At 38.2% G+C, this 14,454-nt stretch overlaps 1 protein-coding gene across 1 annotated transcript in view; it reads right to left on the bottom strand.

The window, feature by feature from the left end:
• NUP107 (nucleoporin 107) overlaps nucleotides 1-14,454 on the bottom strand; it is a 53,827-nt gene that overhangs the window by 32,024 nt on the left and 7,349 nt on the right. The window contains exons 6-8 of the mRNA XM_049883826.1: nucleotides 13,017-13,120; nucleotides 9,869-9,996; nucleotides 950-998 (exon numbers count right to left, since the gene is read on the bottom strand). Coding sequence (XP_049739783.1) covers nucleotides 950-998; nucleotides 9,869-9,996; nucleotides 13,017-13,120 — 281 coding nt within the window. The remainder of the gene's footprint in view (nucleotides 1-949; nucleotides 999-9,868; nucleotides 9,997-13,016; nucleotides 13,121-14,454) is intronic.

Genomic DNA, 14,454 nt, shown 5'->3' with positions numbered 1-14,454 from the left:
TCTTTGCTTTTGGGGAGGTGTTGCCCATTTGGTCTCGTATACTTGACTGAACTAAGAAGTACGCTCCTCACATGTGTTATGTTTGTTTTATAGGTCCGTCTGATCTTTGGATGAAAAGCGGACTTTGGGAATGGCTTCAGTTCTGAGTTAGCACAGTGCCCGAGCAATCTATTAAATTTTGACAAAGCAGTTTCACTTCTAGAAATTTTTGCACATATACATAAAAAAGTATAAAGGTGGTCAACAATTACTCTAAAGCAAAGATGAAAGGGTAACCGGGTTACTAAAAACACTCAGGATGGAATTAATATAATAAGAATGTTGACACACTATGAAAAACATAATTAATGTTACTGAACAATTTATGTAGTAATCGTTAAACAGGAACCTAATTTACTGTGTAAGCTTTCACTGAAAGCACAGTAAAATATTATTTAAAAAAAAGTATGAAGAATGTTCACTGCAGCACTGATTGCTACTGTGAAAATACTGGAGAAAACCTAAAGGTGTCCAGTAGAATGTCTGAAAAATTATGGTACATTTATACTCTGGTATACTATGAAAAATCAAGGTAGACCTACATGATTTGACAAAAAAAAACAAAGAAATACTAACAAATGCGAAAAGAGACTCAGTATAATATACAAATGCAACCATACAATACGTTATGAAGCCAAACAATTTGTGTGTGTGTATATACAGATGCACAGAAAAATGTCTTACAGGATTCATACCAGATTGTTAGACTGAGCAGTAAGACGAATAAGACTTTTACCTTTTACTCTATAAATCAATACTTGATTATTTTGTGAGATTGTACCTTTCATTTTTAAATTTTTTTAAATGAAGAAACTTTAGACGGAAGGTTGAAAATCAAATATCATCACTGAAAAACATTTTCTATAATTTTGAAGCACGAGTAAAGGAAAGAAACTAGTACAAAACTTACAGTAACTGCAAACATATTTTCATCCTCTAATGCAGACTGTATTCTATCTCTGGAAAAAAAAACACAAAATGAAGTTTTACTTCACATGACTATATGAAAGCACCTTTTAAGCTACATGCATGCACAAATCTGCATTCTATTTAGTGGGAACATGGATTTTCAATTAACTTAGTCATCACACTTAAAATACAAGACACGAGTAATAAATGCCTGCTGAATCTGATACTGACACCTGAAGAAAGCTGATATTTGCTATAAAAAAAAAAATGGCAAAATGTAATAGTCACTATGGTAAAAAGATGAACTTAGTTCTCCTGTTAATGATACATCTAACTTTTCTTTTTTTTAAATAATATTTTATTAAATTTTTGGTGAAAGTTTACACAGCAAGTTAGGTTCTCATTTGACAATTTCCACACAAATTGTTCAGTAACATTAGTTACATTTATCACAATGTGTCAAGATTCTCTGTGTTGTTTGTTTCCTTTCCAGTTCTCTAGTTTCCTTGCCCCCCCTTATCTTCTCATCTTTGTTTCTAAGTAATTAGTGACCTTTTGGTCTCCTACTGATAGTTTTTAAATAGTGCACTGATCTTCCAGGTAATCGCCTTTATTTTGTGTGCCACTCTGCTATGTCACTGACAGGTGATCTCAGGGGATAGGCTCGGTTCTAGGTTTAAAAAGTGTCTCAAGGCGATAGTCTCAGGGAAGTCTCTGTTCTCTACTGTTCCAGTTTCTGGCTTTTTTTTTTTTTTCCTAAATAAGAATTTAAGTTCTGCTCTCTATTATGCTCCCATTCTATACAGGACCAAGTACTGTGACCTGGTCAGAATGGTCAGTGGTGGTAGCCAGGCACCATCTAGTTCTGGTCACTGTGTAGATGAGGTTGTGGCTCATGTAGGCTCGCTTCTTCTCTGTGCTTTTGGTTATCTTCTTGATATTTACTTCCTGGTGAGTAAAGGCCAGTAGTTGTGTCTTAGATGGCCATTTGCAAGCTTTTAAAACCCCAGATGCTACTCACTTCGCTAGAATGCAGATCATGGCTTTTGTGAACTATGTCGTGCCAATTGACTGAGTTGTCCCGTGAGACTATGGTCCTAAACCTTTAAACCCAAAAACTCAATGATGGAAGGTGTTTGATTATGTCTGAAGAGTATCTGTATTAAAAAGTTAGATACTCTAACTTTTTAATATAATGTTCTCATGTAGCAAAAATAAAAGAGCATTATGGGAGAGCGGAGCCAAGATGGCGGACTAGGCAGACGCTACCTCGGATCCCTCTTACAACACAGACACGGAAAAACAAGTGAATCGATCACATACATCACAATCTACGAACCCTGAAAAACAAACACAGAGACGGAGAACGAACTAATACGGGGAAGCAGCGATTATTTTCAGAGCCTGGAGCCAGCGTACCAGTCAGGTACGGCACAAGCACAGAGAGCTGCTCCACCCCCCTGAACTAACCCCGGGAGGGGGCCCAGCCGGTTCAGGCGGGCGGCGTGGGACGCAGCCGGTAGGAGAAGTCCCCGGGAGGCAGCGACTGGTATTGGAGCGGGGAGAACAGCGTCCCAGCCAGGACACTCGGTCATGGCACAAGCACGGGGAGCTGCTCCACCCACCTGAACTAACCCCGGGAGGGGGCCCAACCGGTTCGCAGGGGCGGCACGGCAACGTGGCTGGAGGGACGAGAAGTCCCTGGGAGGCAGCGACTAATTTTGGAGACAAGAGTGCACCGTCCCAGTAGGGGAGCCTTGACGCTGGGCGTGGGGCTGGAAGCGGAGGATCTGACCGTGACTCCAGCGGGCCAGACCCCCCGGGGGCAATCTCCACACAGCCAGCACACACAGGCAACGCGCCCCGCGGGAATCTCAGATATAATAGTCATTCCAAGCAAGACAAACAACTCTGGCTATATTCTGAGGTGCTACTCTCCTATCTCTCTGTTCCCTCCCCCACCCTCCCCAGGCGGCTTCATTAACATCCGAATAGCCTGAGCCAGAGGGAGAACTCTGATAGGGATCTGACTGCATTTTTTTTTAGCGGATTTTCTGGAAAAACTAGTTTCCCAGTGATGGCTCGGAGACAACAATCCATATCAAACCACTTAAAGAAGCAGACAATGACAGCTTCTCCAACCCCCCAAACAAAAGAATCAAAATCTTTCCCAAATGAAGATACAATCCTGGAATTATCAGATACAGAATATAAAAAACTAATTTACAGAATGCTTCAAGACATCACAAACGAAATAAGGCAAACTGCAGAAAAAGCCAAGGAACACACTGATAAAACTGTTGAAGAACTCAAAAAGATTATTCAAGAACATAGTGGAAAAATTAATAAGTTGCAAGAATCCATAGAGAGACAGCATGTAGAAAGCCAAAAGATTAACAACAAAATTACAGAATTAGACAACGCAATAGGAAGTCAGAGGAGCAGACTCAAGCAATTAGAATGCAGACTGGGACATCTGGAGGACCAGGGAATCAACACCAACATAGCTGAAAAAAAATCAGATAAAAGAATTAAAAAAAATGAAGAAACCCTAAGAATCATGTGGGAGTCTATCAAGAAGGATAACCTGCGGATGATTGGAGTCCCAGAACAGGGAGGGGGGACAGAAAACACAGAGAAAATAGTTGAAGATCTGCTGACAGAAAACCTCCCTGACATCATGAAAGACGAAAGGATATCTATCCAAGATGCTCATCGAACCCCATTTAAGATTGATCCAAAAAGAAAAACACCAAGACATATTATCATCAAACTCACCAAAACCAAAGATAAACAGAAAATTTTAAAAGCAGCCAGGGAGAAAAGAAAGGTTTCCTTCAAGGGAGAATCAATAAGAATAAGTTCAGACTACTCAGCAGAAACCATGCAGGCAAGAAGGGAATGGGACGACATATACAGAACACTGAAGGAGAAAAACTGCCAGCCAAGGATCATATATCCAGCAAAACTCTCTCTGAAATATGAAGGCGAAATTAAGATATTTACAGATAAACACAAGTTTAGAGAATTTGCAAAAACCAAACCAAAGCTACAAGAAATACTAAAGGATATTGTTTGGTCAGAGAACCAATAATATCAGATATCAGCACAACACAAGGTCACAAAACAGAACGTCCTGATATCAACTCAAATAGGGAAATCACAAAAACAAACAAATTAAGACTAATTAAAAAAAAAAAACACATAACAGGGAATCATGGAAGTCAACAGGTAAAAGATCACAAAAATCAAAAAGACTAAATACAGGAGGCATTGAACTGCCAGATGGAGAGTGATACAAGGCGATATAGAACGATACAAGTTAGGTTTTTACTTAGAAAAATAGGGGTAAATAATAAGGTAACCACAAAAAGGTATAACAACTCCATAACTCAAGATAAAAGCCAAGAAAAACATAACGACTCAACTAACATAAAGTCAAACACTATGAAAATGAGGATCTCACAATTTACTAAGACAAACGTCTCAGCACAAAAAAGTATGTGGAAAAATGAAATGGCCAACAACACACATGAAAAGGCATCAAAATGACACCACTAAAAACTTATTTATCTATAATTACGCTGAATGTAAATGGGCTAAATGCACCAATAAAGAGACAGAGAGTCACAGACTGGATAAAGAAACACGATCCATCTATATGCTGCCTACAAGAGACACACCTTAGACTTAGAGACACAAACAAACTAAAACTCAAAGGATGGAAAAAAATATATCAAGCAAACAATAAGCAAAAAGAAGAGGAGTAGCAATATTAATTTCTGACAAAATAGACTTTAGACTTAAATCCACCACAAAGGATAAAGAAGGACACTATATAATGATAAAAGGGACAATTGATCAGGAAGACATAACCATATTAAATATTTATGCACCCAGTGACAGGGCTGCAAGATACATAAATCAAATTTTAACAGAATTGAAAAGTGAGATAGATACCTCCACAATTATAGTAGGAGACTTCAACACACCACTTTCGGAGAAGGACAGGACATCCAGTAAGAAGCTCAATAGAGACACAGAAGATCTAATTACAACAATCAACCAACTTGACCTCATTGACTTATACAGAACTCTCCACCCAACTGCTGCAAAATATACTTTTTTTTCTAGCGCACATGGAACATTCTCTAGAATAGACCACATATTAGGTCATAAAACAAACCGTTGCAGAGTCCAAAACATTGAAATATTACAAAGCATCTTCTCAGACCACAAGGCAATAAAACTAGAGATCAATAACAGAAAAACTAGGGAAAAGAAATCAAATACTTGGAAAATGAACAACACCCTCCTGAAAAAAGACTGGGTTATAGAAGACATCAAGGAGGGAATAAGGAAATTCATAGAAAGCAACGAGAATGAAAATACTTCCTATCAAAACCTCTGAGACACAGCAAAAGCAGTGCTCAGAGGCCAATTTATATCGATAAATGCACACATACAAAAAGAAGAAAGAGCCAAAATTAGAGAACTGTCCTGACAACTTGAACAAATAGAAAGTGAGCAACAAAAGAATCCATCAGGCACCAGAAGAAAACAAATAATAAAAATTAGAGCTGAACTAAATGAACTAGAGGACAGAAAAACAATTGAAAGAATTAACAAAGCCAAAAGCTGGTTCTTTGAAAAAATTAACAAAATTGATAAACCATTGGCTAGACTGACTAAAGAAATACAGGAAAGGAAGCAAATAACCCGAATAAGAAACGAGAAGGACCACATCACAACAGAGCCAAATGAAATTAAAAGAATCATTTCAGATTATTATGAAAAATTGTATTCTAACAAATTTGAAAACCTAGAAGAAATGGATGAATTCTTGGAAAAACACTACCTACCTAAACTAATACATTCAGAAGTAGAACAACTAAATAGACCCATAACAAAAAAAGACATTGAAACGGTAATCAAAAAACTCCCAACAAAAAAAAGCCCTGGCCCGGATGGCTTCACTGCAGAGTTCTACCAAACTTTCAGAGAAGAGTTAACACCACTACTACTAAAGGTATTCCAAAGCATAGAAAATGACGGAATACTACCCAACTCATTCTATGAAGCCACCATCTCCCTGATACCAAAACCAGGTAAAGACATTACAAAAAAAGAAAATTATAGACCTATATCCCTCATGAACATAGATGCAAAAATCCTCAACAAAATTCTAGCCAATAGAATCCAACAACATATCAAAAAAATAATTCACCATGATCAAGTGGGATTTATACTAGGTATGCAAGGCTGGTTTAATATCAGAAAAACCATTAATGTAATCCATCACATAAATAAAACAAAAGACAAAAACCACATGATCTTATCCATTGATCAGAAAAGGCATTTGACAAAGTCCAACACCCATTTATGATAAAAACTCTTACCAAAATAGGAATTGAAGGAAAATTCCTCAACATAATAAAGGGCATCTATGCAAAGCCAACAGCCAATATCACTCTAAATGGAGAGAACGTGAAAGCATTTCCCTTGAGAATGGGAACCAGACAAGGGTGCCCTTTATCACCGCTCTTATTCAACATCGTGCTGGAAGTCCTAGCCAGGGCAATTAGGCTAGACAAAGAAATAAAAGGTATCCGGATTGGCAAGGAGGAAGTAAAGTTATCACTATTTGCAGATGACATGATTATATACACAGAAAACCCTAAGGAATCCTCCAGAAAACTACTGAAACTAATAGAAGAGTTTGGCAGAGTCTCAGGTTATAAAATAAACATACAAAAATCACTTGGATTCCTCTACATCAACAAAAAGAACACCGAAGAGGAAATAACCAAATCAATACCATTCACAGTAGCCCCCAAGAAGATAAGATACTTAGGAATAAATCTTACCAAGGATGTAAAAGACCTATACAAAGGAAACTACAAAGCTCTACTACAAGAAATTCAAAAGGACATACTTAAGTGGAAAAACATACCTTGCTCATGGATAGGAAGACTTAACATAGTAAAAATGTCTATTCTACCAAAAGCCATCTATACATTTAACGCACTTCCAATCCAAATTCCAATGTCATATTTTAAGGGGATAGAGAAACAAATCACCAATATCATATGGAAGGGAAAGAAGCCCCGGATAAGCAAAGCACTACTGAAAAAGAAGAAGAAAGTGGGAGGCCTCACTCTACCTGATTTCAGAACCTATTATACAGCCACAGTAGTCAAAACAGCCTGGTACTGGTACAACAACAGGCACATAGACCAATGGAACAGAATGGAGAACCCAGACATAGATCCATCCACGTATGAGCAGCTGATATTTGACAAAGGACCACTGTCAGTTAATTGGGGAAAAGATAGCCTTTTTAACACATGGTGCTGGCATAACTGGATATCCATTTGCAAAAAAATGAAACAGGACCCATACCTCACACCATGCACAAAAACTAACTCCAAGTGGATCAAAGACCTAAACATAAAGACTAAAACGATAAAGATCATGGAAGAAAAAATTGGGACAACCCTAGGAGCCCTAATACAAGGCATAAACAGAATACAAAACATTACCAAAAATGATCAAGAGAAACCAGATAACTGGGAGCTCCTAAAAATCAAACACCTATGCTCATCTAAAGACTTCACCAAAAGAGTAAAAAGACCACCTACAGACTGGGAAAGAATTTTCAGCTATGACATCTCAGACCAGCGCCTGATCTCTAAAATCTATATGATTCTGTCAAAACTCAACCACAAAAAGACAAACAACCCAATCAAGAAGTGGGCAAAGGATATGAACACACATTTCACTAAAGAAGATATTCAGGCAGCCAACAGATACATGAGAAAATGCTCTCGATCATTCGCCATTAGAGAAATGCAAATTAAAACTACGATGAGATTCCATCTCGCACCAGCAAGGCTGGCATTAATCCAAAAAACACAAAATAATAAATGTTGGAGAGGCTGCGGAGAGATTGGAACTCTTATACACTGCTGGTGGGAATGTAAAATGGTACAACCACTTTGGAAATCTATCTGGCGTTATCTTAAACAGTTAGAAATAGAACTACCATACAACCCAGAAATCCCACTCCTGGGAATATACCCTAGAGATACAAGAGCCTTCACACAAACAGATATATGCACACCCATGTTTATTGCAGCTCTGTTTACAATAGCAAAAAGTTGGAAGCAACCAAGGTGTCCGTCAACGGATGAATGGGTAAATAAATTGTGGTATATTCACACAATGGAATACTACGCATCGATAAAGAACAGTGACGAATCTGTGAAACATTTCATAACATGGAGGAACCTGGAAGGCATTATGCTGAGCGAAATGAGTCAGAGGCAAAAGGACAAATATCGTATAAGACCACTATTATAAGATCTTGAGAAATAGTAAACCTGAGAAGAACACATACTTTTGTGGTTACGAGGACGGGAAGGAGGGAGGGTGGGAGAGGGTTTTTTATTGATTAATCAGTAGATAAGAACTGCTTTAGGTGAACGGAAAGACAACACTAAATACATGGAAGGTCAGCTCAATTGGACTGGACCAAAAGCAAAGAAGTTTCCGGGATAAAATGAATGCTTCAAAGGTCAGCGGAGCAAGGGCGGGGGTCTGGGGAACATGGTTAGAGGGGACTTCTAAGTCAACTGGCAAAATAATTCTATTATGAAATCATTCTGCATTCTACTTTGAAATGTGGCGTCTGAGGTCTTATATGCTAACAAGCGGCCATCTAAGGTGCATCAATTGGTCTCAACCCACCTGGAGCAAAGGAAAATGAAGAACACCAAGGCCACACGACAACTAAGAGCCCAAGAGACACAAAGGGCCACATGAACCAGAGACCTACATTATCCTGAGACCAGAAGAACTAGTTGGTGCCCAGCCACAATAGATGACTGCCCTGACAGGGAGCACAGCAGAGATCTCCTGAGGGAGCAGGAGATCAGTGGGATACAGACCCCAAATTCTCATAAAAAGACCAAACTTAATGGTCTGACTGAGACTAGCGGAATCCCGGCGGCCATGGTCCCCAGACCTTCTGTTGGCACAGGACAGGAACCATCCCCGAAGAAACTCATCAGACATGAAAGGGACTGGTCAGCAGGTGGGAGAGAGACGCTGATGAAGAGCGAGCTAATTATATCAGATGGACACTTGAGATTGTGTTGGCAACTCTTGTCTGGAGGGGGGATGGGAGGATAGAGAGAGAGGGAAGCCGGCAAAATTGTCACGAAAGGAGAGACTGAAAGGGCTGACTCAAGAGGGGGAGAGCAAGTGGGAGTAGGGAGTGAGATGTATGTAAACTTATATGTGACAGACTGATTGGATTTGTAAACATTCACTTAAAGCTTAATAAAAGTTAAAAAAAAAAAAAGAGCATTATGATTTTCTTTCAAGATTTTCTGATTAAGATGAGAAACCAACAGAACGAAAGTTGAAACTCTGAGAGAAGGTAAATTTGGTTAACTTCTTTAAAATCTCCTTATCAGCACCTACTATATTACACCCACTTTTCTGTTCTTTTTCTTAACCTAGCCTCTCCTAAGTATTGCAGTATTTTTAGCACTTTCTTAAATCTTTCCATTTATAAAAAACTGTGAACTTTCACCAAAAACACGTATTATTTTAATTGTTTATATTTTATATATGTACGTATATACATATATTCCAATTTTGTTAGCTATTAGTTATATGAACTGATTTCCCCCCTCTTCTCCCAAAACTCACTCCTAACAATTAGCTTATCAGAATTAGAAATGATAAGCATCAAAAACAGCAAAACCTATTTCCAAACACAACCCACTCTTTTTTTATTGTTGTAAACATAAACCTATCACCACATTTGCCACTCACTCTAACTTTTAAATTAGTTTGTGTATTGGTTTGTCACTTTATGTTTATTTCATTTATGAATTCGATCTAGTTTTACCGATATAAAGATGCCAACAGCCTCCACGTAACCATCTCCTGTTGAAGAAGCCAGAGCATACTGGCTGTTTTTGAAAACTTCTGAAGTCCAGGCGTTGCTCGACTCACTATTTTACTCAGTATGTTCACCTGAATTAAATACACAAATAAAGAGGTTAATCTTCTGCAACTTTTGAGTCATTAATAACTTTGTATTCTTCAATTATATTGTGCTAAAACTATACAATTATAGATTTTTCCTGCCTACCTTGTCTTTGGAAACCCTGGTGGCGTAGTGGTTAAGTGCTACGGCTGCTAACCAAAGGATCGGCAGTTCGAATTTGCCAGGCGGTCCTTGGAAACTATGGGGCAGTTCTACTCTGTTCTATAGGGTCGCTATGAGTCAGAATCTGGGTTTGGTTTTGTTTGTTTTTATCTTGTCTTTTTGAATTAAATTTAATGTAACATTTGCATTAAAAAAGGACCTTAATTTAAATGTTGTAAAATATATAAATATTTCTACAAAAAAAAAAAAAAAAGGCAAAGCAGCTGCTGATACAGCTCAAGAAGCCCTGGTGCCACAGTGGTTAAGTGCTCAGCTTCTAATGAAAATGTCGCTGGTTCAAACTCACAAGGGTCTCCATGGGAGAAAGATACGGCAGTCAGCTTCCATAAAGATTTAACTTAGGAAACCCTATGGGGCAGTTCTACTCTGTCCAATAAGATCACTACAGGTCGGAATGAACTCCACAGTCGTGGATTTTTGGTTTGGCTGATACTGCCTGTGTACAACCAAACATATCATGGGATTTGTTTTCTTGGTTCGGAAGTTTAGGGTCATGGTTTTGTGGGACATCCCAGTCAAATGGACTAATATTTATTTTAGTGCTTCTGTTCCACCTTCTAGCTCAGTGTGTATGTAGTGCCTGGGGTTTTAAAAGCTTGCAAGTGGCCATCTAAGGTACACCAGTTGGTGTCTATTTGGCTGGAGCAGCACAGGAATAAGGAGGGTCAGGAATAGGAGGAACTGGAATGTGTGTCTAACTGCCTCCATGAACAACTGCCTCTTCTGCCGAAGACCAGAAAAACTGGATGGTGCCTCCTACTATTACTGAATATTCTGATCAAAGATTCTACAGAAGAATTCTGATCAAAAGGGGGGAAATGTAGAACAGAATTTAAAATTCTCATTGAATTCAGACTTTCTGGAGCCAATGAGGCTAGGTGACTTACCTCCCTGAAGCTACTGCCCTCAGGAAATCTTTAAACCTTAAACAGAAAATATCCCCCCTGAAGTCATCTTTAAACCAAACAACAGTTTAGCTTAATTAAAAAAGAACACCTGCCTTAAGCACTGTGCTCTTTTAAAGAATTATCTATATGTGATCAAATTGGCGACAGCAACTCAAAAGGTTAGATGAGAAGCTTAGGGGCAGTGAGTCTGTATTGATGGTGAAATAACTTGGAAAAAGCTATCAAGAAAGACTTGAAGAATATAATCAATGTCACTGAACTGTACGTGTAGGAATTGTTGAGATGGTTTGTGTTTTGTTGTGTATATTTTTAGCAATTAAAAAAAAACAAAACAAAAAAATTGCCTTTATTTTGGGTAAGGTGTGTTTGTGTGAGTATATATGTAAAAGTTTACCATCCTCTAGATTTCAGATTCAACAATAATAGCCGTGGGGTGGGTATATTTTTATCTTCCCATATAGCTAACCAGAAGATACGCTGTATCTAACCTATACCTGTGAAAATTATAACATAAACATAGTGTCAATAAAAATTAAGAACTAGATAAAATTATTTGAAAGATACCAAGTAAATAAGTCAAGAAAAATATTTCTACTTGTAATCAAAACTTCACCAAAGTCCCTTGTTCCAAAACAGTGCTCTAAACCCCTTTTGGGACTGACGTACATGTGAAAAATCTAACGCAAGTTATGGGATTTCTCCACAGACACACATATAAAATTGTACATTCAACATCAGGAGGTTTAAAGACCCAGGATAAAGGAAACCTTTCTCAAAGATTATGACTAGCATCTCTTATCAAAGAAAATTAAGAAACAGAGTCATTCATTCAGAACATAAGGAATCACGTCCACCATAAGTTTTCTTACCCTTTAAAAAGTGTTCACTGTTCTGGGGCGAGCACCATGAGCATCGGGGCATGAAACCTGGAGTGTTTTTCGGGATCCTCTTTGGGGCCCTGGGGGCCCTCTTGCTACTGGGAGCTGTGGCATTTGTGGTCCTGTGCTGCCAGAACTGCTCTGGGACCTAGATTCTACCTCTTGGACTTGGAGAGGTAAGGCTTTGCCCCTCAGGACTGCCCCATCCTCACCTGCACACCTCCTAGCACCCTTGCTTTGGGGAAACTGGAAAAGAGAAGATGACTAAAGGTGATTCAGGGTTCTTCACAGAGAATGAATAGTGAGAATAAAGACTCGACCACATGGAGTCAGTACACGGAGACCACAAAGAGACACTGCATAAATGGATGAGTCCTTCACAGGCACACCCACAGGGTAGGACACTAACCTACACACACTCAGACCATACACACCAGAATTAATATGGGGTGATGGCTCTAAGCTAAAAACCAAAACCATTCTGTACACAAAACTCTTTTGATTTACTTCTAATTAAATCTATTTAATAAAAATTTTAAAAAGTGTTCACAGAGTAATCTAACTAGTGTTTAATTGAAGTTCTACCTGTACTCCTCATTCTTTATTAAAATTTTAAATTTTCCTCCAATGATTCACTTAATGATTATTATTGCTATTTTCCTTATTTAATGAAAGTAGTGATTTTATAATGGAACAATTCAGAGATCAATTGTTGAAACAATATTAAAAGCATAAAAAACGTTGGCTATTATTATTTTAATTATCCTTGAAGCAATAGTTCTCAAACTGTTCTTGTTCTCAAAGTCCATTTATTTTTAAAAGGTAGCAGAATTCTTTTGTCCTGACAGAAATCTTTATGGACCTTCAAAATGTAAAAAGCAGAGGTGCTCTGGCTGACCTTCCCTCTTCCCTACCGCTCTTGCCACTGAACTCCTAAGACACCTCCCTTAAACACAGCATGGAAAGTAATCGGTTAATGCTGTGTAAAAAAATTAAATGTATCAACATTTGGCCAACAATGGAGTAAAATTAGCTTACCTGACTACCACAAATGTTTTCATACTCTTCTACAAGATCAAAAGCTGTAGTTGAAGAGTGCTTCAAAAAAGACTGCAGGAAGTCAGAAAACATACTCATGGATGCTAGAACACAATAAAAAGAAAAGGAACAAAGAAAAGTTAAGTGGCATACTTCTAGGTAATTGTTTGCTTGAAAACTTAAAAACATAGCTACAACAAGTCTTTTAAGATCCCAAAGATGTACCATTTTTTAATCTTTTCATACTTTCAATAGCTACCAAAAAAACTTGTGCCAAACTTTACAACATCTGAGTTACATTTTAAGTGCATGAAAACAAAATAACTGAGAAAGTTATAATAGATACTAAAAAAACATGTTCTACCTAAGGAAACGGAAACCCTGCTGGTGTAGTGGTTAAGTGCTAGAGCTGCTAACCAAGAGTTCGGCAGTTCAAATCCGCCAGGCGCTTCTTGGAAACTCTGTAGGGCAGTTCTACTCTGTCCTATAGGGTTGCTATGAGTCGAAACCGACTTTACAGCAGTGCATTTGGTTTTTTTTTTTTACCTACGGAAAATGTATACACTCTACCACAATGCTGTATAAAATTTAAGCTCCCACCAATTATTCTTAGTAAAAACGGAATTCTTGTATTTTATACATTACGTACAAAGGATTTTACAAGGAGTCGCTCAAAACTTGAGTGCCTATTATTGGCAGATACGACAAGAAGCAGTGGTTCACAGTGGTTAAGAGCAGGGCTCTGGAGTTAGAGGGCTTAGTTTCAAACCCTAGTGCCATCACTTCTTAGCCAGGTGATAACATCCAAGTTACTTAACCTCTTTGAGCAGCAATTTCCTTCCATCTAAGATAGAAATAGGAGCCTTAGTGGCACAGTGGTTAAGCAACTTGGCTGCTAACCAACAGGTCAGCAGTTTGAGCTCACCAGTCGCTCTGCAGATATGGCAGTCTGCTTCTGTAAAGACTGCAGCCTTGGAAACCCTATGGGGCAGTTCTACTCCATCCCATAGGGTTGCTATGAGTTAAAATAGACTCAATGGCAATGGGTTTGGTTTTTTGGTTGGTAAGGATTATACGAGTGAACGTTTGTATGGTGGTTAGCACAGTGGTTGGTATTCATTTCTGTTAGACTATGATGATAAAACGATGAAGAACCTATGAAATAACGTGTAGGTACATAGGCACTAAAAGCAAATTCTTGTTGTCAAAGAGAACAGTGACAACAAATCTGAAACTAGCAAGGTCACAACAGTATTTTAAAAAAAAATCATTAGGGTTCAGGCCAAAACAAAACAAGCCAACAATGTTAGAAAGATAAAAACTAAACTTAAAGAAGAAAAACTATTTCAACTGCACAAATAAGAATAAAGATATCAAAGACTTACCCAGTGACCTAACAGGCTGCAATTTATACTGAAAGGTAAAACAGCAAGATACA

Source organism: Elephas maximus, chromosome 4 (genome assembly GCF_024166365.1).
Source record: "Elephas maximus indicus isolate mEleMax1 chromosome 4, mEleMax1 primary haplotype, whole genome shotgun sequence".
NCBI classification, from domain to species: Eukaryota; Metazoa; Chordata; class Mammalia; order Proboscidea; family Elephantidae; genus Elephas; species Elephas maximus.
The sequence above is the reverse complement of the archived record's forward strand: the minus strand, read 5'-3'. Positions and strand labels throughout refer to the sequence as shown.